Source organism: Strix uralensis, chromosome 19 (genome assembly GCF_047716275.1).
Source record: "Strix uralensis isolate ZFMK-TIS-50842 chromosome 19, bStrUra1, whole genome shotgun sequence".
Taxonomy (NCBI): Eukaryota; Metazoa; Chordata; class Aves; order Strigiformes; family Strigidae; genus Strix; species Strix uralensis.
The window spans coordinates 12,584,909-12,610,842 of NC_133990.1; the positions used below are offsets into that span (position 1 = coordinate 12,584,909).

The 25,934-nt window shown below is 41.1% G+C and overlaps 1 protein-coding gene and 1 long non-coding RNA gene across 3 annotated transcripts; both read right to left on the bottom strand.

The window, feature by feature from the left end:
• Positions 1-2,745: 2,745 nt before the first annotated feature.
• Positions 2,746-14,392, bottom strand: UTP6 (UTP6 small subunit processome component). Its single transcript, XM_074889130.1, has 19 exons — positions 14,254-14,392; positions 14,059-14,143; positions 13,409-13,450; positions 13,231-13,323; positions 12,608-12,655; positions 11,760-11,823; positions 11,086-11,204; positions 10,498-10,575; positions 9,980-10,061; positions 8,705-8,786; positions 7,906-8,087; positions 6,978-7,057; positions 6,198-6,275; positions 5,827-6,006; positions 5,042-5,122; positions 4,088-4,197; positions 3,934-4,000; positions 3,563-3,635; positions 2,746-3,003 (listed from the first exon to the last, which is right to left on the bottom strand). Exons 1-19 carry the CDS (start codon positions 14,343-14,345, stop codon positions 2,846-2,848), a joined length of 1,794 nt encoding a protein of 597 aa, XP_074745231.1. The 5' UTR covers positions 14,346-14,392; the 3' UTR covers positions 2,746-2,845.
• A 511-nt stretch (positions 14,393-14,903) lies between these two features.
• Positions 14,904-25,803, bottom strand: LOC141952038 (uncharacterized). 2 transcript variants are annotated; one of them, XR_012631537.1, is made up of 5 exons: positions 25,704-25,803; positions 17,418-17,618; positions 16,348-16,437; positions 15,698-15,964; positions 14,904-15,075 (listed from the first exon to the last, which is right to left on the bottom strand). It is a non-coding gene; the product is annotated as an uncharacterized LOC141952038 (long non-coding RNA). The 2 variants fall into 2 exon arrangements; XR_012631538.1 differs by lacking the exon at positions 25,704-25,803 and adding an exon at positions 19,065-19,178.
• Positions 25,804-25,934: the final 131 nt, after the last annotated feature.

Below are 25,934 nucleotides of genomic sequence, written 5' to 3' on the forward strand. Positions count from 1 at the left end.
GTAGCACCTTTCATCGATTCCTCCAATGAGGCTCATGCAACTTCTACTGCATTTAAGTGTTTCTGAGCCATTGAGCCTGACCTGTTTGTTTGCTCCCTTTTTGAATCAGAGGTTTTAAACCAGACAGGCTTTCATTTCAGAAAGCAAATCTGCAGAGGGACGGCTCATCCTGCTGCTGCCATCAGTCAGCCCAGGCAGCAGCAACCACGGAACAGGCAGTCTCCTCACAGCCATAATCCTGCTGCCACCCTGAGTTTTGGGAAGGGGTCCCAAAATTGACCCAAAATGCGCCAGTCTGGGAACAGCAACTGACTGGGAAAGCTACAGAGGTAATGAAGGCCCAAGAAGCGGAATGAGTACAAGCCCCAAAGACTATGAGCCAGCCACCTTGTAGGAGCCGATGTGCCAAGGAGACAGGAGAGGGCCAGACCCCGCGGCAGCTCTCAGGAGCTGGAGGAAAATGGCAGACACGCAGCTGGAGCGCAGAAGGTAACACCTCAACTGGTCTGACGGTCCCCAGAGGGAGAGGAAAGCAAAGGTGAGTTATCCCCACCACTCCCCCTACAACAAGGATGAATTCGCTGAAGGACAGCCTCTGCCCAGGGCGGCGGGTGCGGGAAGCCGCGCTCCCAGATGCTCCCAGAGCGGAGGCCGGGCCTACTGGCGGGAGGGGACTGACGGGGGTCGCGGCTGGCGAGCAAGGGCAGAGCGCCCCATACTTCGGGCAAGCCCTCAGGGGCGGGCCCCGCCGCCTCTGCTGCCCGCCCGGGCCGTGCCAGGGAAGCGAACCTGCCCGAGCCCCGCTCCCCGCCCCGCGGGAGCCCTCCGCACCTGCCGAGGCGGCGGTGCCGGCAGCCGCGCCATGCCGGGTGGCGCTGAGGGAGCGTCCGCGCGCGGCGCCGCCGTGAGGAGACGCTGGTCCGGCCGCCCCCGCCCGCCTTCGCGCCCTGCCGGGGCCGCTCGTCCCCTCAGCAGCGCCTGCGCCCGAGGCAGCCAGCGGCCGCGGGCACCGCCAGGCCGGCGGCCTCCGAGGAAGGGCGGCCGCTGCTGAAGGCGGCGGACGGGCTGGTTGTGCCTCGGAGCTCGGTGCGACACCGGTCGTGAAAGCGGCTGGAAAGGAGGCGCCCGCACGGCGAGCGGCAGCGGCTCCCGCTTCGGCCTGGGTGCGAGCTCCCGCGTCCCTCCCAACCTGCCAGACCCACGCTCTCTCTACTTTTTGAACGCCTAACTTCTTCAATTGCTACTGAAAATTGTGTCTAGTGAGAGAGAAAAACAATGCGGCACGAGGGCAGAAACAAGCAATTAAAACAACTGGGAAAAAAAGGTGGAGAAATACAGACAAGAGAGTAAGAAAACACATTTGCACTCATAAAGTTGTAAATAAAATATCAATACCTCCCCAGGCTCTGTGGCTTTTTAATCTTGCCAAAAGATAACCATCTCCTTCAGGCCTTGTGCTAGGAGCATGCTCAGAGGAAGATTAAGAGATGGGAAGCACCTGTGCCAACCAGACCAGGTGGGTGCTCCATGAACAGGTGCTGCAGGTTGTGGAGTGAGGGGCAAAGTTCTGCAATGAACCAGGACAGGTGAAGAAAAAGGGTCCACTTCAAAGTGGAGGTCATGATCTTTGCCAGACTTAGAAAAAAACAAAAAAAAACCTAAAACAAAATCCCCCAAACCCAAATTTTGTGTTTAAAAGCTTTGTTGTGTAACACCAGCAGTAAGATGAACGATTCAGGGGAGGGAACTAACATAATAAAGGGCAGAGAGGGTAGAAGAGGAACAATGGGGGGGGGGGGGCATGACCCCAGGTGCAAGACAGCTGAGAACTAGTGGGGAGATCAAAGATGGCCTGGCTAAAAGCTTGGGAAAGACAAAGTAGGATGTACTTCAGATGTCACAGAAGGAGCAATTTAACAGGCTCCAAACCTTGTTTCCAGATCGTCAAAAGTTACTGGAAGATGTTGCTTGAGAGGAGATGCAGTTTCTACTTGTGCAAAAAAATCTTAAGGAACTATTTTTCTGTATTGTCATGGCACCACCACCCAGTCACTGGGAAATGAGATAGAGGAACTACTGCTGCATGTTCCTATATTTTGCCTAGGCATGCTCTGCTGGTCTGAGAATAGCATTTATGCTGATTTAAGGGGTTTGACACAGGAAAATGCGGCTCTATGAACAGCCAAGACGACCACTGTCCCAAACAACTTTTACCCATTTTTCAGATATTATGGACAGAAAGTTAAGTGTAGATCAGAAACAGATCTCAGCTCCCCTCAACACTTCAGTCACTCTCAGAATTACAGCTTAGGATACAAACACCAAGGCAAGGCAGGCAGAGAAGTTGGTGTTGTTTTTGAAGAGGATTACAGATGACTCCAAGACTAGGAAACAATAAATACCATAATTTTACAAATTGTTTCTCCAGTGTTCCACTTTTCATTATTCAATAGTACAGTAAGATACAAAGGTCTCCCACAGGTGGTTTCCATGGAGGGTTTTTTTTGCATTTGGGTGCTGTAAAACTAGCTTTCCACAGTGTAAAAGCTGATACATTATGACTCTTCCATCTGAATTTTCAGGCAGGAGGAAGAGTTTACTCTCAGAAGTCTCAGTGAAGAACACACTCAGAAACACCTTTGCTTTCGCCTCTAACTGTGCACTTGAACTTGCCCCTGGCAGAAGCAACACTAGAAGCAACTGCAACAGGGCAGATGATTACTCTTTTTCACATATGCAAGGATGTAAAGAAGGTACACTTTAATAAGATCCAGAAACATATTTACCTTTGTACAAAGAAGTTAAAAAAAGTGTGCACTGTCATGTTTTAACTATTTATAGTTTTTCATAAGTGTCCAGTTTGCAGTAAAGTGTATTTGGAAATAAAGTCTTCCACCAGGTCTCCCTGCAACATCTTCATAGCTCGCCAGTGAATGGTCCCACAGTTTTCTGGTTTGCCTTGGGGATGACTTAGCTCCTCTTTGATATAATCCAGCCAGAGATCTTTAAAAGAAAAATAGAAGTTCTGGTTAGATTTTGATTAAATATTACTTAACAAACATACCAAACCTAACATAGAAACTCTGCTTTTCTAAGGGTTCTTGATGTTAACACAATGAGGTTTACTTTGTGAAAGTACAACCACCTGCCCTTGAGGACCCAAAGCCTGGATTCTATTCCCAGCTGGAACAGTGATGTCTTAAGTAATGTAGCAATAATTGAGCTGTTTACTTCCTTAAAAGGAATACTGCAGAAATCTTGATCATAAAAAAACATAGCTCCATACTGTTTGCAAATTCAAATTAAAGGTGATGCGCATCTCTTATGCCAGTGTCAAAACCTTATTTGCTAGTAGTTCTGAAGCCATCCCACTGTGCACGACAACCCTGGACTGGAAGTGAAGGGTCACTGCAGAGTGTCATGCACTTAATGCCACAGAAAAAGTAAGTTCCACTCTGCATGACAGCAGTTCCAAGGGCAGAACAAACAGCTACCTTTTGAAATGGATGGAAATAAAAGAGGCAGCACTGAATGAATGACTAAATAAATAAAATCCTCTTACCAGAATCTGTTGAACCAAACTCTCTCAAGGCACGTTCATAGTATTCTCTCAGATGAAGCATTTTGCAGGATTCCTAACAAAGGAAGGTATTAAAAGGCCATTTATTTTGTACAGAAGTGAATCTGCAGCTTGATTACATTCTTACAAAGAAAAAGAGTCATGGTAATTACACGCACACATGCACACTGCCAAAGATTAGTTACCATGGAACTTGTTTTTGTATTACATGCTATGAATCAACTTTAGAAGACAAATATGAACTGAGCACAAACTAATGACACTACTCATAAGCCCTCTGTTTCCTATTTAAATCCAAAGTTAGAAGTCTATTTTGCAAATACAAGGCACTAATTGGATATTCAACAACTTACTTGCTCCTTTTCTATTTGGATCATCTTCCTGAAGAAGTCAAGTGAAAACGGACGATTTTCACACAGGCTGAAGTAAAAACATAAGTAACTTTAGAAGTCAAGCCTTTTTGATATATGCCCTAGAACAATCAGGTTTGAAGGTTTTATTTGTCACCTGGTAAAGACTCTTTTAACTTTCTTATAACCACCAATTCTGTAAGTCCAGTCAAGATACATTTCTTTCATAGTCACAGATTCAGCAGGAGTTGTGGCACGTAAGGATCTCTGCAAGTTTAAAAGGGGAAAAAAAAAAACACCAAACCAAACAAACAAAACACATAAGCTACAATTAAAAGGCAACAAGGGAGAAGAAACCAAATAGCACCTTTTCCCTAATTAGGTATGTGACAAAGTAGATCTCATAAGTGAGACAAAATACTGGACAAAAGCATCACAAATGACATCTGAAAGACCGCATTAGGTAACACATCCAATACTTTTCACATCAAAATATTGTATTTAGGTTGTAACCTAAAATACACATCATCTCCAATATTCCATACAGCTGGCAACTGGCATTTCCCTAACATCCTTCATGCAGAGGGTTTCACAATGCTCTACAAACAACTGAATTCAAGCTTCCACCTGAAATACGTGCTTTATGTTGTAAAGAGGGAAAAAACCCCAACAACCCAACATTACAGGCAAAGAGAAAATGTTTTGCCCTAAACTATTTAAGGAATTTACAGTGAGATTAAAAGCCCAGTTTTGTTCTTGAGTTTTCTTTAACAAGGTGGATGTTTTCACACAGATTGATAAATTCTCTATTCCATCTTCAGATAGACATCTGAAAATAGAGCAAAATTTCTAGACTATGAAGTAAAAGAAGAGTCCATCACTGGTTGTGCTTACAAACATCAAGATGTCTTAGAAGCATGGGGACATTTGTGCATATGAGCCTACGTCCAACTGATTTTTGGTAACATACAGTTTTACTTGAAATCCTTTGATATCAACACATCCATGAAGGAACTGCAGTATAAAGCATTTGCTACACGTTCCATCCATGTGCATTGTTCCCGTTTATTTACACACTGTCATCAAAAGTCGATTTCTGTTAGTTAAGTACCTGGTAGAGAGCGTCCGTGTCTTCCTTGCTGTTTGTGCCTTCACTCCATTCCACCCAGAGGGTCCATAATGGCAAAGTGCCCTACAAAGTAAGCAGATAAATCAAATGATTGAAATACAGTGACTCTGATTTACAGAAACAGACCGCAACACATCCACCAGGTTCTGTATTACAGATGCCTTTAGACATAGCTCTTAGAAAGACAACTTTGGACTGCACACTGAAATCACTTCATGTTTCCTTCCTCACTTACAGGACAAATACTACTTAGCTGGACAGCTGCTAGACATGTTGGCAGGGATGAGAGACAAGTTCTTCTGCATCACCAAACACTGCAGTACAAAGGTAACTTCTGAGAACAAGGAGGAAAGAAACAATCACCTCCTTGTTTGCTCTTCTCACTCCTTGTGCCCAGGGTTTGAAATGGAACAGTGAGAGAGCACATAACTAATTCAAGGCCTGAAATACCACACGCAAATATATCAGAACAGCAAAGGAAAGGAAACACATTTTTTCAAGTAAGACACAAAGAATACCAGCTGACTGCCAGAAAGTATGCAAAATGTCACCTGTGAGCAGATTTTATAAGTGTGAATTTGAAGTGAATTTACAATTCCCCAATGCTTCGGAATGCAACATGCATGAGAAATGTCAAGTTCTTATTTTTGACCATAAAAACAGTCCAGGACTTTGAATGTCTTGTGAAGGAAAAAACCCACTACCTCAAATAAGTATCAGTTTTCCAGCCCAAGACTAACGTGCAAGTCCAAAAAACCAGCACAGACCTTAGATTTCACGTGCTTAACAGCTTCTTCAAAACACTGGGTCACACTGTCACTCTTCAGCTGGATCAGCACCTGCAGCCTCATCTGCCACGTTTCCACTGACAGGCTGAAGCGTTTTGTTGCAGCTTCTGCCACCTCTATAGCCTTCTCAAAGAGGCTGGACTCCAGTAACAGTTGAAGCTAAAACCCAACAGACAGAACTAATCACCACAAGAGATTCGTAAAACCTTGTTAAAACAATACCTTTGTAATATCTTGAACACAATATTGCCCACCTTTATATCTACTCAAAATGGTAAAGACAGGCATGCAAGCAATGCAGGACAGTCTCACAACCATCTCACAACCTATGTTTCTATGTCAACTCTTACCCATTGCTTATAGAGAGCTTCAGGCATCAAACTGGACTCATGGGCTTTGTTGAACACACTCAGTGTCCTCTGCAGCCTCTAGAACCAACACAGAAGAAAAAGTAAAGAAAATAAGCATTATACCTGCATATACCACATACCAGCATTACAAAGTCCTGTAGATTAGTGTATCAACACGTCACTGAAATTCAGTAAAAGTTATGTATCTAATGCTTTAGGTACCTGCATACATTCCAAGATCAACAGGAAATCTGAGCATCTGAATTACACTTCTTACTTAAAGAGCAGAAGAACAACACAGTAATGTTCTTTTACTGTATTAAAAAGGAAGCAAACTGCACAGGATGATTACTTAATTCACTGAGTCACATCCCAGCATAGATACATAATTAAGGTGCCCATGTGCCAGCACCAAATTTTACTCAAGATTTATTTGCAATAGTCATTTTAATTCATCCTTTTATTTGAACAAGGATGAACAGGTTTGCAGGACTGTCAGCAAACATTAACAAGTTTGCACTCTTAACTCCCATCCAAAGAGGTCACTGTACTTTACTGACAAGGCTGGTTTATGCCCAAGTTATTCATGTTCAGGCAGGCCCATGTAAACTTGACAGTAAAAGTGATCCCCTCAGATGGAGGCTAAATGATTTTTAATGATGGTTGCAGGTAAGTATTTCTGATAAAATGCCAAAATATATTTGCTCCTTGTTTGATAGGTTACAGAAGTCAGTAAAAATAGGGATGATTTGTTACTATGATTTCCTAATAGGCTTTTACCTTTTGCTTTAATTCTTCACTGTTGGTTTTCCTCTTACATCTCTCTAAGCAAAAAGTGATGTAGCTTTTCCACATGTCCTCTGTAGAATCAAAGGCATAATATCACACTTTATAGAATCACAAGAGTAAGCACAAATACTTGTCTTTAAGGAATATAGAGAATCCAAGCACTCAAGTGTTAAAAGTCAACTTTGTTCTAAAATGTTGTATTATAACAGAAGCCCTACATTTATAACATTAACATTTTAAAATGGCTTCCCAGTATAAGCTGCAGCCAGTAACTCTTTCTAAAGAGCATCAAGTTCTTAGTTCAACTGAGGCTTCAGCACACAGTGTCACAATTGCTCAGTGTACCCTTTGCCTGTAGTTTTCAATGGTCCTGCAAGAGCGAGGACACTCAGAGGCAGTCGAGAAAATCCTTGTCTTCAAAGGCTATATAAGCAGCAAGTTTGAGTCCACTCCACAGATAGTCCCTTGAGAGTCTCCTTTGGGAGTAAGGGCAATGCCAGATGTTGAAGCTGGATATCCACTCCACTGGCAACTCAAAAGCATTGCTTACTCACAGTTAACCAGCAATACACTTGAGTTCTACAGGTTTCCTTGATTTAGGAAAATTTTTCTATTTGCAACTCCCAAAGTTCTATTCATCTGTGGGCTTCTATTCTCCTCATTAGTTAAATCACATTAATAAAAGCAAACAAGCAAATAAAAGCACTTTCAGTTAAGCAGCTCCTTCAAGAACATAAATACACTGGAAAATAACCGAAATAACCCATAAAATAAACCCCCCAAAAGGAGCATCTAAAAATGGCTTGCCTTCTCTTAGGTATGGTAGAGCCTGCCAACACCTATCTCAAAGCTTTCACAGTATACAGTATGCCAAGGTATCTGGAAAAAATTATGGTTAAATGCAGGCAGAACTTTTCACCTGTCGGGACTGCCCTCACAGCCTCTTCAAAGACTGCACAGCATCGTTCCTCTCTCTGGGTCATTTCAGATACTTTCATCTGTTTTGTGGTGTGTTCTGCGGACTGCAGGGACCCCAGCTCCAGCTCACGACGGGCCATGTAGTCCCACGTAAGAGGATCATCAGCATACTTGGTCTGCAAACTAAACACACCATATCTATAATACCCCCCAACCATCATTCTTTTGCAGGTATGTTTAGAAGGGTTGTTATATTGGTATAGAAATGTACTTGATTTCTAAGTAATCAAGTGCCAGAGAAAAAACATTTTACTATTCCACAAGAGAAAGACAAAAATATTAGCCTATTTTGGTTTTTTATTTAATATGGATATTCTCCATTAACAGCATGAACTAGACAGGAAGGTTTCAAGAGAGATCCTTCTTTTGAGAGAGAAACTACTGGACAAACTAAAGATGCAAAAGAACCAAAGTACACTAGAAAAATTCACAGTTCCTGCAGTAAATTTACAGAAACTAAGTGTAGTAATTATTCAGCAACAACTAAGTTTTTCTTAGCAGCTTCTAAAAGCCTTTTCTGAAGTTAGATACAAGTATCCTTTTCTAACAAACACGCTTGCCTCATATTTTGTTTTTGTTAAAGGATTTCCCATAGGCCTTAACATTCTATTTCCCTAGAAGAACAACCTTTAGTTGTTAACCTGTCAACTCACTATAAATCAGAGAAGTTATGAGAACATGTTTCTTAAAAAACAAAACAAAATAATAAAAAAAAAAAACGGTACAAAGCCACACCTCACCTTTCAAGAATTTCTTTTTGCAAATCTTGGGTAAAATCAAAGAGCTTTGCGATAGAAAGCACAGCCAGATGGAACTCAACACCTACATTTCAAGAGGAGAAAAAAACCCAACTATCAAGTGGAGTATTATATCCATTGCACACTGCATTTCTATATCTGTGCAAGCTTTTGTCAAAACACAGATAACATTTACATGTCTAGATAGATACACTTTTCTGTAAATCTCAGGGTTCCACCTATATAAGCCATATGTTAGAATGTTGGCTGCCTGACTATTTTCATAAGTTCATGTTATCCAGTTAGAAAAAAAAAGGCCATGAGAGACAGGACATTCCAGACTCCAAAGTGATAAACTAGTCCTGTCCTGACATGCTCACAGAACCTTCCAGCTTGGTTCCACTTGCAAATGTTATCAGCACCTCCTCTACTCCTTCATTTGACTCTGCAATGAAAACACAGAAGGCTCCTGTGGAGGTCTGGGACAGACCTCTCCAAAGCTGCACAGTATACATCAATGAATTGTATCCATCCATCTTGTATCTCCATAACTTATCTTTGAGAATGTCAACTGACATGACTTGACATAATTAGTTCATTACAAATCCCTGTCAGCCATTACTCATCTCCTTATTTTTAGGTGCTTACAAATTATTTGCACACCTACTTATTCCACTATTTATCCAGGAATTTAAATTAAGCCAACTCTTTCTGTAATTTCTTCTAATGTCCTTTTCCTTTTCAACATTGTTATTACATTTTGCCAACTGTCTTCCAAAATATCCCCATCTATCATGGTTTCTCAAAGATATCTGCTACTACTTTGCAATTATTTTACCCAATTCTTTCAATAAAATGGGTGAATTTTACCAAGCCTGGTTAATTTACAATGATCTAAGGTGTTTTGTTACCAGTCTGAGTTCTTACTTTATCACTAGTGCTAGCCGATTAGTTGTGACCTAATGTTCAGTAAACAACAAAGCAAAAAAGGTGTGTAATTCTGAACTGTCCTCCCTTTGTTTTTTTAAGCCAACAAGTTTTGAGACTGTAAGCCCAGCACCCGGGCCACTTCAGTCCAAAAGCTGTTGTACTGAGAGGTGTCAGCCTGCAGAACAGTTATGAAATCGGAACCATCAGCACTATTAGTTTATACTTTGGGCATTATGTAGGTTCTACTGCAGAAATGGTGTATTTGAAAATGTATCTTAAGAGTGTACACTGAAGCTAAGTCTATCTATATTAGCTACTGGAGAATAAGTCCAAGAAATGTTAAACCACCTTTAATTTTCTGAGCAGCATCCCTGTAGATTATGCGAGCCATTTCCCCATTGAGAATCTCTTCGGAATAATTGAATTCCCCCTGCAATATCAATCATAACATCGTTGAAAAAATTGTTTTCCTTTCTCAGCTACCATTTTTGCAAATGTGGAAAATATATCAGAAGAAAATATTCATGTTTTTCTTCATCCAAATCTATTGTTATCTAATTTGCATGTCAACTATAAAGAAACAAAGAGATAGTAAGTTTAACTATTCCTTTCCAGAAATTACTATTAACTTTCAAACTGAGGGATGTAACAAAGGACTTTAAAACATAAAGAAAAATCAATGTATGAAGTATTTGAGCTGAGCACCAGCCAACACTTGAAAAGCTTAACACAGGCACAGGACATAAAGAAAAACTTCCTCTAAGCTGTTCTTGAACAAACCATTAATACAGATCCTTTGAAACCGTGTATTCAAACATGTGATATGCAAGCAAACAATATCTCTTAATTAAGTTTAGCTGACCTACCAAGTCCATCTTTGCTTGTTCAAATTCCTTCTTTTCTTTCCTTTGTTTTTCAGCATGCATCAGTTCCATTCTGAAATACTGCAAGAGAGAGAATAAACTGAAATTATTGTGGGGGTGGGGATAAATCATAAACATCTAAGTCCACAAATATGGTAAAACAAGCTCTATCTGAGGAGCTACAAATCAGGACTTTGTCAAACATCCCACATATGTCCGAGAGCCTTGGTTTTTAAAGGTTTGGGCATATAGCTATCTGCCCTACATATTTACTCAGAAATTTCCCACATGCAGAAATTACCACTTTATAGTCAAAGTCTAGTTCTACTCAAAGAAAACCATGTTCCCTAGGCAAAGGCTAGGGACACCAGATCTAATTCAGACAACTATCTCCTAGCAGAGTTTGCAGTACTTTAGAAAGGGATTCTCTATAAACAGTGTTAAAACCTACATAAACACAGGATTTGCTAAACAACTGAAAAATGCTACCAAAGTTTTTTCCAGTTTTCTCAGACTGATCTGAGAAATATGCTGGACTGATTTGGTCTGATTGATCAAACAACTGGTCATAGAAGAAAACCAGGAACTCACTTCTTGATAAAGCTTTGGGCACTCTGGGTGGAAGCGCAAAGCACGAAGGAACAAGTGCCTAGCACTTTCTGATGAGAGCTGTGTCTCCATTTCCCATTTTGCTGCCATAATCCACAGTGCTGCAACAGATGATACAAATAAGTTAATTTTAAGGTTAAAGCAAGCGGCTGGTCATGAGAACCTATTCTGAAGCTACTCTCCAGGATGCACAGGTTGTTTTTGTTCAATGTACCAACTCCAACATAATCCATAAAATCAGCAATGGAATAAGACTGATTATCGCCCAGGTAAAACCAAGTTAAAGGACTAAAAGCTAAGCAGATCCAGGAAGTTTAATCTGATACAGCTACAGATCCAATGCTGTACAATGATGTCTTCAAAAGCCAAAAAGCATCCGCAAGTATTCAACATCATCTACCCCTGAAACATTTACCTAGTCCCAGACTACCTGGGAAATGGTCATTCAGACCATGGGGACTCCCACCTCACATCACCTTTTGATTGCTCAGCACAATCCCTGTCAGAGCCCTTCTCTCTGAAGCAGCAGCAAGGCAAAGAAAAGACAGTAGGAACTTTTACCCCAATAGCTTGAACTGAGATCTGTAAGAACTTAAACCAACACTATACAACGTATACTGAGTCATTAACACAGCACTCACCATCGTTTTATTTACCTGGTTTATTGGAATGAATGGCCAACATGGTAGAAAACACCTTACTAAGCTGATGTTTTGAATTCTGTGAAAGAAGAAGTTTTGGTTTACTCACTCTAGTAGCAAAGTGAACTACCAGCACCCAAGTTACATTATTAAAGGTTACAAGTTGTAATGCAATTGTACTGGAAAAGACACTTCTCTGCTACTTTATCTTCAGGAGAAAGTTTCTCATATTTGTTCAATACTAACCAGATTTCAAATGTTACCAGACTAGATTAACATAGTTAACTCAAACCTCTCTGAACTACATAGCTAACTTGAATGTTGCCTAAATCACAAACCCTTAGTCTCTGACCACTTTTGAGGTAAAGACTGTATTTTTTCTTTGGCCATTTGCATGACTATGACAAGGTCACCTTCTTCCATACAGGAAAGACAATGACTGAATGCTAATAATAATGTGAAGAGTTGCACAAGTAAGCTTACAAAGTACAGAATTGCCAAATTGTATTTTTCAGCATAGCCACTATAAGAAATGTTTGGAACAAAAATCACAGCTCACAGACAGGTGATCCATTCATTCCAGAGAAGGTATAACCAATATTATGATTCTCCCAAACCAAACAGTATAATTAGCCTTACCTTTGCCACCTGTAAGCATCAAATTTCATACTAATTCATTTTGAGTCAAATTTTACACTTGGATACATTCGTGAAAATCCCAGGCAGCTCCAAGACTATCAAAATTATTTCAGTATTACACAGTAAAATTTGTACCCCTGTCTTGTAACACAACTTCCAGATGCCTGATTAAACAACTGTCCAGTATCTCAACTCAGATTAAGATTAGCATTTTTAAAACTCACCCATTGCTTGCAAAATGCAACATGTGAAAGCCAAAGCTGGACATCTTCCTGTTAGAAATGCAAGGCGGAAGAGAATCAACCTTACAATAAGGCAAGCACAAAAATCACTTGGACATTGACAAGTAAACAATATGCCCTTGGTACAATGACTTGGCATGCAAAGAAGGAATTCTGAATCTCAAAATTCCCCTTTTTCTTCCCCAGATCTTCAAATTCCTGCAAAACATCCAAAGAAAACCTCCCATCTCAAGATACACCCTCAAAGCCAAATCTGTTACACCGAACTCAACAGAGACCTCACTGTAACGGTTCCTGAGGTGCCTCATTTAGGTTTTACCATTAGATGTATTTTCCTAAAGCAGCTGAAAGTTCCAAACAGACAGACCAAACTCACATTGCAATATGTGGCTCTAGACAGTTGAGGACTAATGACTCGAAAAGGACAAAATCCTGTTTGTATACAAAAAAACATCTAGACTACTTCTAACTGCAAGACCAAATGTCCACTTAGTTTTCCTACTACATTCTTTTGTATATTGTAAGTATTTTGTGGCAATATCTAGATATTTTTACACACCAAAAGGGCATTTTTCAACTTATCAGTACAAAATAAACAAACTTACTTTCCATTTTCCTGTAGCACGGTTGAAGAGACCATGGACTCTATGTAGAATAGAGTTCTCAATTTCATCCTTCTTAAATGAATATCCAATGCGCTTGGAGAAAAAAAAAATATTAATTTTACTGCAATAGAAAATCTGGCATAAAATATTTTGCATTCTAAATAACTGACAAACTTACTGCTCTTCTTTTCTTGATCAATTCCAGCAGATTAATTTCATACTAGAATAGAGAGGAAAAAACATTTAAAAGCAAATGAGGAGACATGTAACAGTAAGGGAAAAAAAATACAGATCAAGTTTTTTATAGCTAATCAGGTGAACAATAAAAATTACATCCAGGAAAACATAAGTAACAATTTTTTGGCTGGATCACTACATTTCTAAGGCTGACTGAAATTACCCTTGAATATTTGTATTGCACATGATATTTCAGACTTGATTTGTTAGCATCCCATACTCCTAGAATCATAATGCACAAGCCAAACTTCTAGCACCACAAAAAATTAATTACACTTAACTACAATTTGCACAGCACATCAGGGAACTGGGGTCTCTGCATCCCTGGAGAGAGAAGAAACTATAGGAAAGGCACAAGAAGAAAGAAGACTCTCTCATCCCAAACTCAGGCACCGACTCGCGGCGCTGCTTCGTGCTCTGGTGTATCAATAAAGAGCCCGCGCCAGGACAACACTTACAAGGGAGCACTAGGGACCGGGTGAGGAGAGGCCTCGAGAAGCAGCCCCGTACATCCCTACAAAATGACTTCACTTCTAACTGAGCTGCACCTAGGACGTGAGCTAACACGCTCTGCTAATCAGTAAAGCCTACCTGAATATAATTAATAAAATCCTCCTTCCGAAGTGCTCTCCGCTGTATTTTGTACTCCAGAGCCGAGGCCTTCCTCAGGACAGCCCTGCGGGAAGGGGAAATCAGCGAGCGGGGCAAGTCCGGCCGCGTCGCGTGCGCTCGCTGCCCCCCCCGCGCCCCCGGGCCCGCCACCGCCACGGCCACCTCCCGCCTCACCTGGTCTCCCTACGCGTGAACAGCCCGACCCGCTCCAGCTGCTCCAGCTCCGGGACGCGGTCCTCCAGCCGCTGCTCGACGCGCTCCGCCATGGCGGTGGCTGCGGCGGCACCCTAGAGGCCTCGCGCGTGCGCCTCGCCCCGCCCCTTCTTCGTCACTTCCGGCCGTGCCGCGCCGCCCCGCTCCGCCTACCGCCTTCCGGGGCCGCGCCGCTCTGCCGCCCCCTGGCGGCAAACGGCAAAACCCGGCGGGGGCGGGCCCGGGGCGTGAAGAGGCGGAGCGCGAGCGGCCCGGGGACGGCTCACCCTGGCCCGCCGGTTGCGCACGGCAGGGCTGGGACCGGCCCCGATCAGGGCTACGGACGGGTCGGGGCCCGGCAACAGCCGTGAGCCTCAGCGTTTCAAGAACCGCAGAAACGCGGGGTGCTCTAACGTGGCACCCTCTCCACCCAAAAGGCGCGGGGGACATCAGCCCAGAACCGCTGAAGCACATTGCTCTCTGGTGGGAATCCTCCCAGGAGAAATGGCTCTTCCCCTCTCACACGGCACCTTTCTTCTGAGAAAAATAACCAGTAAAACCAGGTGACGGTAAATTTCAGTTTCTTAAATGAGGGAGGTCCTGGAAAATCAAAAAAATGGAGATGAGAGGTAATTTTTTTGAGAGAGTTGTTTTAATACGTATTATCCACAGCAGTATCTTCTGCTCTTGCTCTGAGCTGTCACTGCCATCACTGAGCTGGTAAGGGATGGAACCAGCTTCACACCTGCTCTGCCCTGTCGTGGAAATTACTCCCTCCTGGAGGAAAAGGCAGGAGCCCTTTCTCTGAAAAAGCACAGGGGGAAGTGACTAAGGGCAAGAGGACTTCTGGCACAGCATTTTTCATATATAATAGTGGGTGATAAATATAAATGTGGATGATCTTTCCCTTTTATTGTAATAGAATGGCTTAAAATGCATTGCTGAGTACAGAGCAAGAACCTGAGCAGCTGAACTCTATTAAAAACACACATAAGACAAAACACTTTACAAGAACTATCAAGAACAGTGGTCATTTTTTTTCACCTGCTATGACTTGGATTTGTGGTGGTTTTTCTCAATATTGGGTGTCAATTAAAAAAAAAACAAAATGAATTCTTAGTGGGAGAGGTTTAGCAACTTTTCACTCTGACAGGAAATAGTGACACTGTTTTCCCAGAAGTGATCAAACAGGAAAGCTACCAGGAAATGGAGAGGCACCATCCAGTCACAGACCAAGAACTACTGAGTGCAGAGCTTGGTGGCTGGGGCAGCTCTGAATTGCAGCTGCCTCGTGCAAAGGGGCCACTTACCCACCTCGCAAGGCCGAGGCAGCCCCTGACACACGCTCTCCACCCTGGAGGCTCCCACATCCTCCGCTGAACCGCCACAGGCCGTGGGTTTGTGTATTACAGTGCTGCCAACTCACCTTTACCTACGCGCAATATTCACAACAGAACTGGAGGAATCCTGCAGCTGCCTGGGAGCAGCTGAGCCATCCCTGCAGTGGAAGGAGGCACTCCCCCAGCAAGGACAGCTGGAGGGGGGAGGGTGATCGGCTCAGCATCCCAGCGCAAGCCACCCCCGCTTGTGGGGCAAATCCTTCAATCTCTGGGGAACTGAATTTCAGTGAGTTCACCTCCCACTGCGTTCAGCCGTCAGTAAAGCAGCACAACGGGTAATCCTCAAAGTGGCTCTGTAAGAGTATTATTCATGATCATTAGTAACACTTATTAATTACATTGGGTTTGACTTTTTTTGAGATGCACCAGCTCAAACTGATTCTCATGTAAGTCCACAGACTTTACTAAAATAGTACTTAAGGAGGACTACACTGGGCATGAAAAGTAGCATTAGCATACTGAATCACTAAGCAAGAACTGGATTGGCATTACTACACTTGATAGTTTAACTTCATTTATTTTGACATTTCTGCATCTGATTGCATGATTTTATACCATAAAACCATTCTGTATTTCAAGCTTCTCTGTCATGGTGCACTTAGAGCACAACATGTAAATGAGAACACCACAGGCAGTGTAGGAGTTCAGAGCTTAACAAATAAATGTCAGTCATTACCTGGAAACCTCTGGGAAATTCTATTTCTGTCTTCTTGCTTTCCTCATTCTTTAAACACTAAGCTCTCCTTTGGCTGAAAACCAGCAGTAACTACAAAAGAGACACAAACACAAACAACAGAGTCTTCTCCTGAAACCTCATGGTTGATTATCAATCTGAAAATACTGTTTTGTGGTCAACCTACAGTGTTCTGCCATGTGCAGTCAGTTAGGAACTTTGAAACTCAAAACCCATGACCAAAGAGCCCATGACTGTTTTAACGTAGAGGATAGAGAAGTGTGTGTACTCTAAGGGGCAACAGCAACCTCCACCTTGAATGGTGCTTCCAGGAGAATTCAGTCATACGCATGTATCTACCAACAGGTCTTTGACACGTGAGAGTTACTCTCATACTATCCACACACCGCTAACAATGTGTGCCCAACAATGCCTCTTAGGGCATTAAATCCCTTGTTAGCACTTGTCAAAGCACCACAATATCATCCAATAGAAGCATACAGGCACAGCACAAACCACTCTGCAGGACCCATCACTGTGGGACTCAAAGGAAGAAAGAATGGTGTGCGCCAAAACAATAGACTCCCCAAGTTTCTAGTTTAGGGGCCTGGTATTTCCCACTCAAAAACACACGCACAGAGAGAGTAACAGTAAGATTTAAAATACTGAACTTGTTGATGACCTCACAGGATTATTTACAAATAAAATAGATCACAAACCAATTGAAAATATTCTCTGTTCCCTCAGATATCCCTCCTTTCTTGTAAATGGAAGAAGTACTAAAATAAAAATGCCTTTCCTTCCCCCAGCAAAACAGTCCTTAGAACAATTAACATAATGGACTGTCAAAAGTGTTCAAACCAAACTGACAAACGTAGTGAGTGGCAGGCAAGCCCAGCCCGACCCACCAGAACACTGCATGCTGGATTTGTCATGCAAATCAAAATGGAACCTGACATGCTCTTTGTTCATTTTCCTTTCAAAAAAATCTACTTTAAATGCCTCCCATGTGCCTTGTTTTGGAAGCTGACATTCCAAATGCATCAGTGCAAATTATCAGAGGGTTCCATTACCCATAAAGACATTACGATACAGAGAGTTTCAACAAATCTTGTTGGGAAGACCAGAGAGACAACTGCTGCAGCTTGGACCTGTAGGGTCAGTCAATTTGCTGCTGCTGCTTCTTTTATGAAGTCTCCTTAGAAAAACTCCAGTAGGTCCTTGCAGGAGAAGTTCTGGCAAGCTGTCACAGCTTAGTATTTATAGATGGTAGTCTGCAAGCAATGGATATATTGTGAATTAGGAATAATATCATTGGTTTTGCTTTAAATCTTGTCTATATTAAAATGCATGACAGTTAATTGATTGATTTAGATACATCTTCTTTATTTCTGCTATTTTACCACCTGAGTGCATAAACAATTACAGCTTTTCAGAAGAAGCCACCAGAGGTACAGTATTTTACATTTAACTTATACTATATGAGGATGCATTTTAAACAATGAGGGTGATGTTCTGACCTTATGAACATAATTGGGAAACTTCCACCAACTTCAGCTGAGCCAGTGGTTCATCCTTGGGGACACATTTTTAACAAAGTCCTCAAAGCATTTACTGAGTATGTGGGGCTTTGGTTTAAAAATATACAAACACATCTGTTAATAAAGCAGCTTGTAATTTACTCTCAAAAATAGACTAACCCAAACTTCTGGCTGTATTAACTTCCCTAGTTTTGTAATTAAAACAATTAACATGACGATTTGGTTTTACCTCTGCCAGAACCAGCAGTCAATCTACATAAACAGTGGTTTCATCACTGAGCCTCCAAAAATCTGTATTTAAGACTATGCAATCGGTCAGTTGGACTGCTCCATACCTAATGTAATACTGGTACATGTACCTGTCCTACACAAATGGGGTTTTTTCCACTCTGGTAGATAACCACTTGTCTTTGTTGATGCATTCCTTTACTCTTTCAGCTTGTTGGCCCTTACTCTGCAGCATTAGATCTGAATGCTTCCTAGAATTGAATTCACTTACCTCTTTGTCAACTTTACAGGTAAAAGAAAAACAATAAACATTTTCATTCATGCTTTAACAGAACTATTACACAACAATTTACTCTTACATACAGTCTCTTAAAAAAGGCAAGACCTTTGCTTTTCTCTCTGCATTGGCTCTGAACTTGAATTTTTATCAATGAGATTTTTCCTCCTACTCATTTTGAGGCATTCGGTTTCTTCTCAGTTGCCCCAACATCTGAACATCTATACACAGGGAATTTTCAGTGAAGGGGAATGATGTCTCTGGAGTTGTTTCCTTGCCAATTCACATCTGGTACTCGGTACAAGATCCATCTGTTTATTCAGGGTCTCCAGGGGCTTGTACAGTAGTGGCTATAAGTATGCCTTTTAATTTGATTTTGTCATTTGACTGGTTAGTAAGTAGCTGACAGTCTGTCTAAATGCAGCAGGGCAGTTATAACTAGTCAGTCATCATATTCTAGTTGCCAATTCATAATCCAGTGGAATGACAGTCACATTTCAACAATTTAAAACTGTATCAGTCAACTCCTACATACTCCCAAATTGTCAACACCATGAAATGTATTGCTTAATTACCTTAATTTTAGTATTATTTCTTGCACGTACATTTGTACTTAGATTGTTGCCAGAGCTCTGTAGTGCAGAGTCATGCTAATCTTAATTTACCTTACTAACCTGTCTAGGTTTGAAAAGTAGATGAAATTGTGGCATGGCCTTGGGTGACCTCGCTATATCATAAGTAACAACGCGGGTCAAGATTGAACGTCCTCAAAGCAAAGCCTCGTATCTGTTAAACACAAAGATGTCAGTACCAGCATCAACTAAACTGGCATGCCAAAGAGCATAAATTACGCCTTATATAGATTTACTTCTCCTTCCAAAAAGTGGGATTAGCATTGGTCACAATTTGCCTCTTGCTATGTTTCTCACCTTCTTCTGTGGAGAAGTGTTTAGCATGGTAAAAGTACTTCGACCACAGTCATGGCAACAACCAGTAAAACTACTTGTGGAGTATAGATAATTCAGATTATAGTGTGCAGAATCGTATGTCCCAAGCAGCATGCCAAAAACAAGATAAACTTGTAAAAGCCTTCTGAAGCAACCTCTAGTATATAAAACCACAGATAACATGTTAATTTTCATATGAAACACTTAGATAAGGTCTCCTGTGTGTGAATTTTGTATACCTGTGCTAACTGGAAAACACTGGGAAAAGTTTCTGCCCAAGCAACTGCTGATGATAAAATTCAAAATTCTCATCTTATTAACCTGTACTTGGTTTAGTCACAAAAGAAAGAATTGATCCCTGTTAAAATTTATCCCTTACTTAAAGCTGAAATTAATTTGTTAACTAATTAATTTGAGGTTTCATTTTACTATCTATTGGCATGTTCTTTGCTCCTATATTTTTCTTTTTGCTTGATCGAAGCTTTCATTCTTGTACTGTCAACAGACTTTTGGTAAGAAACTTCTATTTACATCTGTAACTGACTTAATTCTCACATCTTCCCAATAGTTTCTCTTTGATCTCTGCATTTCTGAGTTTAATCATTAAGTTTACATCAAAAGTTTTTCAGCTGCTGTATCTTTTGGTTTCTGGGACTCAATTAAGAGAACCCAAATCCTGGAAGTTCATTTGGAATTATTTTTGGATAGTTTTGCACTAAGTACTACACATGCTGGATCTCTGAAATTACAGTATGAACTAGCATGATTCCTATTCCATTCCCATGTCTTAAGCACTTAAACATCAAGATTTGGCATTTTGTTTGGAATCATACATTAAACATATTGTAGTGCAGGTGGTTTTTTGCAAATTTATCATATACAAGAGGTCTACAGATTTTCTGTAAAAATGGCAAACAACTCTAGATTAAAATATTAAAAGCCTACAATTTTTCTTTCCTGAAGCTCAAGTTTAAAAAGGGGGCTTATGACAAAGATCCACAGTTTCTCTGAGGACAAAAGGGACAAGAACTTTTATACAGCTCACCTCAAGCATCTTTAATTTTTCAAACAATTACAAATCTGATGAAAACATTCAAAATGAAGGGCACAGACAAACAAGTAAACCAAATAAGGTCTGTTCTGAGTGCTGTGTGAGCTCAACTGAGCAACGACAGTCCTGCATAGAGACTCCAAAAGTCCTTTTCCTACTTATCAAGTCTTCAGTGATACAGGGAATCTGTTCAGGTTTTAACAAAGGTGAATAACACCACCTTGTTTTCTTTCAGCAGACACTTCCTTTTTGATTTTGATCCAATCTTATATGAAGATCTTGTTTTAGACTTTGTCTTTAAAACTAAGTGGGTGTTATCCTGAACTTACTGTTTTTACATTATAAACATTTTTTTTTTTTAGTTCATTGTATGAGATGTATTTTTCTGTAATGAAAGCTTTTACTTTTAGACATTTCTGGGCTTACAAGTTAAATCATCTTAAGAGATGTTCTGCCTTTCTAGAGCAAATTAATATATTGGGCCTAGGCTTTTCATAATTTTGAAATAATTCTGGTATTTTTAGAGTGCTATCTAAACACTAAAGACAAACACCACTGCTAAAAAGCTACCAAGCAAAAATAAATCATTAACTGAAAATCAGGAAATAAATTTCACTGTAGAAGAGTCATGAAAATTGTATTAAAACATCACTAAGAGAACTCTAAGAAATAACTCCTGAGCATGCATTTCTACTAAGCAGTAATGACTAATAATTACCAGTTATTGTTCACAATGTGAATGCAGAAGATAGGTGACTCGGTGCAAAACATACTGTGCATTCACTTTTCACTTTCTACAATAACTCAAGACACATAAGCAACCTGCTCGCTGAAAGCTGTGCATTATGGGTGCATTAAGATTCCCTGAGGGCCAAGTTCCTTGAGTACTGTGCTCCTGGAATACATTTGAACAGCTCTGTACAAAAGCAGTCCCCAGCCAAACACATGAATGAGAATCACAAGTGGCTGCTCTGTCAATCTTCCACACATACCGCATTCATAGCTATACATCAGAATACTTGGATTGCTATGTAAGATCTTAGCTCTTCCCTTTGCCATGCTTCAGAACAGTTGTTCCCTTCCAGTAAAGTTTATTTTCTCTTTTCTTAGTTTCCTGCTTATAAAAACAGGGCAGCACTAGACATTAACATGCAGAAAAGCAAACGGAAACTGAGAGCTACCACCCCAACAGCAATATGATCCTGCTATCCTAAATATACCCAGTACTCTGCCTACCCACTCTCCCGCTGTTACCCAGAAAGCTGCAGCTACTCCCTTTCTCCAGCTGCAGTATTATGTAGCCTCTGTTTACAAGAGACTGGGGAAACACAAAGTGGCAGTTGACTTTTGCTTTCCAAGTAGGTAGGGAAGAGTAGCTTACCTAACAATTTCCATGGCCTACTACTGCTGATTGGCATCGAATCAGGCTGAAAATTAAGAATATTAGCTGAAAAATGAATGAATAACTATTGTATAGGAAATTAACTCAGCATCTAGTGAAGTTTATACATGTAAGTAAAAGAAAGGGATGCCACTGAAATAGAGCTGGAGTACAGTGAACAGCTGTGGGACCCATACCTTCCCATCTATGTATTAAGTATTTTTGTTTGTCTTGGTTCTACAGCATTTGTCATTTTCAGTTCTCTCATGGAAAACCTGGGTTTGGTGGGCTGGACAGAGAGTGGGAAGGAGAACCTGGAAGCATGAAAACAGGAAGAAGTGAAGTTTGGACGTAACCACAGAAGCAGAGTGCGTAAGGTCTCTTCCATGCTGGATGCCCTTGAATCCCACTGAATGCGTTCATTAGCTCGAGGCCAAAATAAAGAAATGCAGCTACCCAGAACACTCGCTGTGGATTTGTTATTCTCAGCAACACCCTGAATAGCAAACTTCAGTTCCTTACCAATGTGATATAATAGTGTTCCCTAAAAAATACTGACACTGGCTTTCATGATGGCCTGAATCTGTAAGCAATTTTTAAAAAAAGATTGACCAAAAGTTTATATTTAACTAGTAAGCAGTACTCTTCTGTTCCAAAGTTATATTTAAAATTAAGTTCTCAGAAGATAAGCTAGATCTGTAGTAGTATTTAGTTAGATACTAACAATATATACACAGACCTACGTTTAAAGATGTGAGGAAAACAGTGTAATTACACTGACAGAACTTTCACTTACACTGAGCTCCAAGTATACAGGTATTTATTTCCCCTTTAAAAAAGGATTTGCTTTGTAAATATTCCTGTGCTGATATACAGTAATTTGGAGGACTGGAAGCTGGAAAGTCAAGTAGCGTGGCTATAGTGGTACTACAGGCAACCAAAAAAATCATGTAACTATGAAATGAAGAAAAAATTCATGAAGTGCTATAAAATATGCATATACTTTTTCATACTTATCTAAAGTGTAAAAACCGCTGTTTAGCCTTTCAAGATGACAGGAATGCCAGGTACATACAGGCTGCAAAAAGCCTTAGGAAAAAGAGATTTATAAGTAGTATGTGCTTTCAATCTACAGGAAACAAATCTGATCTTTTGGATATCAAATGCAAATCCCACTAACAGTACATGAAAACAAGAGTCGATTGGCCATCTTGAGACATAAAATCTGACATATCATAAAAGCACCTCTGGCAGCTACTTCTGCTTTCACTACCAGGGGTTTGTTCCAACAGCAATCTTGGTTTGCAAATGATTGTTTCTTCCATTTATCATATTAAACTTATTAAACTGCCCTTTTTTGCATTATGTTAGGACATTTTCTATATTTATAGCAAAAAATACACTACTTGTCATCATCTTTTACTTTTTTAGTTTTATGAGTTGGTATCAATTTCAGTAAAGCACACTATATTTCACTGCTTGTCTTTTTTAGACTACTTTATTAGAAAACACATATTCACTGGCTCTGCAGATACCCTGTCATTTGCTAAATATAGTCAACTTCTTTCTGTTACTTGGTGTATATATATAGAAACGAATTTTTTAAAATTATTTTTTTAATAAATGTGTCTATAAAATCCATTGGAGTCTATATTACCAGGCAGGTCAAGGACACAACAGTCTCATGCCACAGCTCATTTCTTCTGAAAAAAACATAATGATTTCCATCTTTCTGAAATGGAATGTTTATTTTCTTGCTTCTAACTGTGCTAAGTAAATGTTACTTGCTATTTTATGCCCTGCGCTCTTTCTAGCCACCCATAATATGAAGCCCCCAGTATGACGTCTCAGAGTTGTTGAGGCTCTTTCAGTTGAACATATCTCAACAGTACTCTACACTTTTTAAGTACATATGAACAGCCCAGGGCAGCAGAACTAAACAACTTAAAAAATGAAGAGTCTCTCTACCAACTAAGGAAAACAGGCTCAAGCTATCGAAGCTCTACTATTTGGCAGTTGGTCCCATGCTTCCAGAGGGCTTACAGGCATTTTGTGTTGCACTGTCCTGTCCCACTCAAGGCTAGAGTCTCATCCTTAGTTCCCCTGTTCACAAGCAGATCCAACTCCAATGCCAGAGATTAATTGCCTAATTATCTTTCTTACTCCTGCTTGGAAAGTTGCCCTCTGGCTCCTCCTCCTGGTTTTGAAATTCAGAAGGATGAGCCACCAGAAGCAGCAGAGGCTTGTAAACTACTAGGGAGGAAACAGGAATAGATTTTAGGCAATAAACAACTTCCGAGGACAAAATTGCACCTATGCAACATTTAGGGGCCTTTCTCACACATACTGCAGTATTTGTTACCTTTTGTCACTTGGCACAGGATATCAAGATCAACCTCTGATCACCTAAAGATGCTCTTCATTTGGTGTACTGTTGCTATCTAGTCTGTGAGTTCAGAAGGCTGACAAATACCCAGTGCATCAGGAGGCTCACCAGGAAGTCCCCTGGTATTAAGGGCAAAGAAGCTACATGTAAGGTCCTCAGAAACATACAGTGCATCAAAACTGCTGCTGCCAGGAAGTAATTGAAGACATATTCAGCAACAACAAATGAGCGGCTGTAGAGAAATTGAGTAGGAAATAGAAGATCAAGAAACTGGAATACTACGCAAAGACAATTATGATAAGCAGGATAAAATGTGTAACAGAATATTTTAGAAATATCACTTTTTGTTTGGAGGGAAGAAAAATAGAATGTAGGTAAAATGGTGACAAAGATGAATTTCTAAAAGTGTATGAAAATTAAGGTTGAAACAAATTACAGAAAAGACCGCATGTAAAACATCAATGTCTGATAAAAATGGAAGAAGGAAGAGTAATTAAAAAAAGCATAAGACCTTTACAAAACAAACATGAAAGGGGAGGCAACTGAAAAATAAAATTAACATTTCCAATATTAAATAAGAATAAATATTAAGGAACTGTAAAAAAGAAAAACACCGAGGTTTGGGGGAGGGGAAGAGTAGCCAATAAAGACTTATTTATCCAAAGGTGTGTAGGGTGTATCTACATGTTTTCTTAAAATACAGTAAGGCTAGTAACAGCCCATTAAGACATCACATTAGAATCCTCCTCTGTTGATAATGTAAGGCACATTTACAGCATGGCTGATTTTGATATATGGTTTTCCTCTGAATATTTATCATTAAGTGCATTTTCCTTAACACTCAGAATTAGAAGATAAACCAAGACGGTATAGTGCCAGCATCACAGCTGTATCTGGTATCAAATTTCAAGGCTGTATTTCACACATAGACCATTTTTACCCTACCTTGTACAATTACTCTTGAAAAGTTTCGCAAAAGAAAGCAAATAGAAGGGGATGGCTGTTGAAGCCTTTTATGTATTGAGCTTGCTACACCACTGATAAGTACTTGATTAAATAAAGGCAGTGCTTAATTTTCCTATTGCACAGTTGGATTCAATATTTTTATCACATACATGAGGTAGTCCGAGAGCTTGCCCTGAAGGCCTGATCCTGAACTTGTGCTCGGCCATATGCAGGCAGCCGTCAGGACGCTGAAGGTAGCCACAGCGGCACAACTTTTTTTCCCCCCGAGGACTCCGTGGGTCCTCATTAGGCAGAGGAAGGTGGGAATAAAACCCGAGAGAAACATTTTACCTCAGACTTTACGTCTCCCTGCACCTATGAGCAATTTCTTCTGCCACCCTGTGAGGAAACCTCACGGTTAGTTAAGGTTAAAGCTACGGGATACCAGCAGGACCTCATGTCCGACCCAGAATAACCATTTTTACCACAAAACCGGTTTATACCCAAGCTTCTATTTCAACTAATTTGGCTCTTTCAACGATCGAGCCCCAGCCCCCGCGGACAGCGGCGCAGCTTCCCTCAGGCGAGAGGGGCACCAGCTACCTGCGCGGCCGCGGAAGCACCGGGACGTGGCGTGGAGCGGCGCCGCGGAAAGGGGCACGGAAAGCCCGGAGGTCCGGACAACCCGGCGGGGGCGGGCAGAGCGGCGGAGGAGGGGTGCGAGGGCCGGAGCGGGGGAGCGGCCCCGCAAGCCGGCGAGGGGCGGCCCCGGGCGGCAGGCGGAGGCGGCCCGCTCTACCCAGCATGCCCCGCGCCGGAGGGCGAGCGGCCCTT

Coding starts and splice junctions, on each gene's coding strand:
- UTP6 (XM_074889130.1), bottom strand. CDS start 14,345: ATGGCGGAGCGCGTCGAGCAGCGGCTGGAGGACCGCGTCCCGGAGCTG. Junction 8,787..9,979: donor TGCTGCTCAGAAAATTAAAG/GTGGTTTAACAT, acceptor CTTGAAATGTAG/GTGTTGAGTTCCATCTGGCT. Junction 8,088..8,704: donor CAAAAAGAAATTCTTGAAAG/GTGAGGTGTGGC, acceptor TGGTGTGTTTAG/TTTGCAGACCAAGTATGCTG.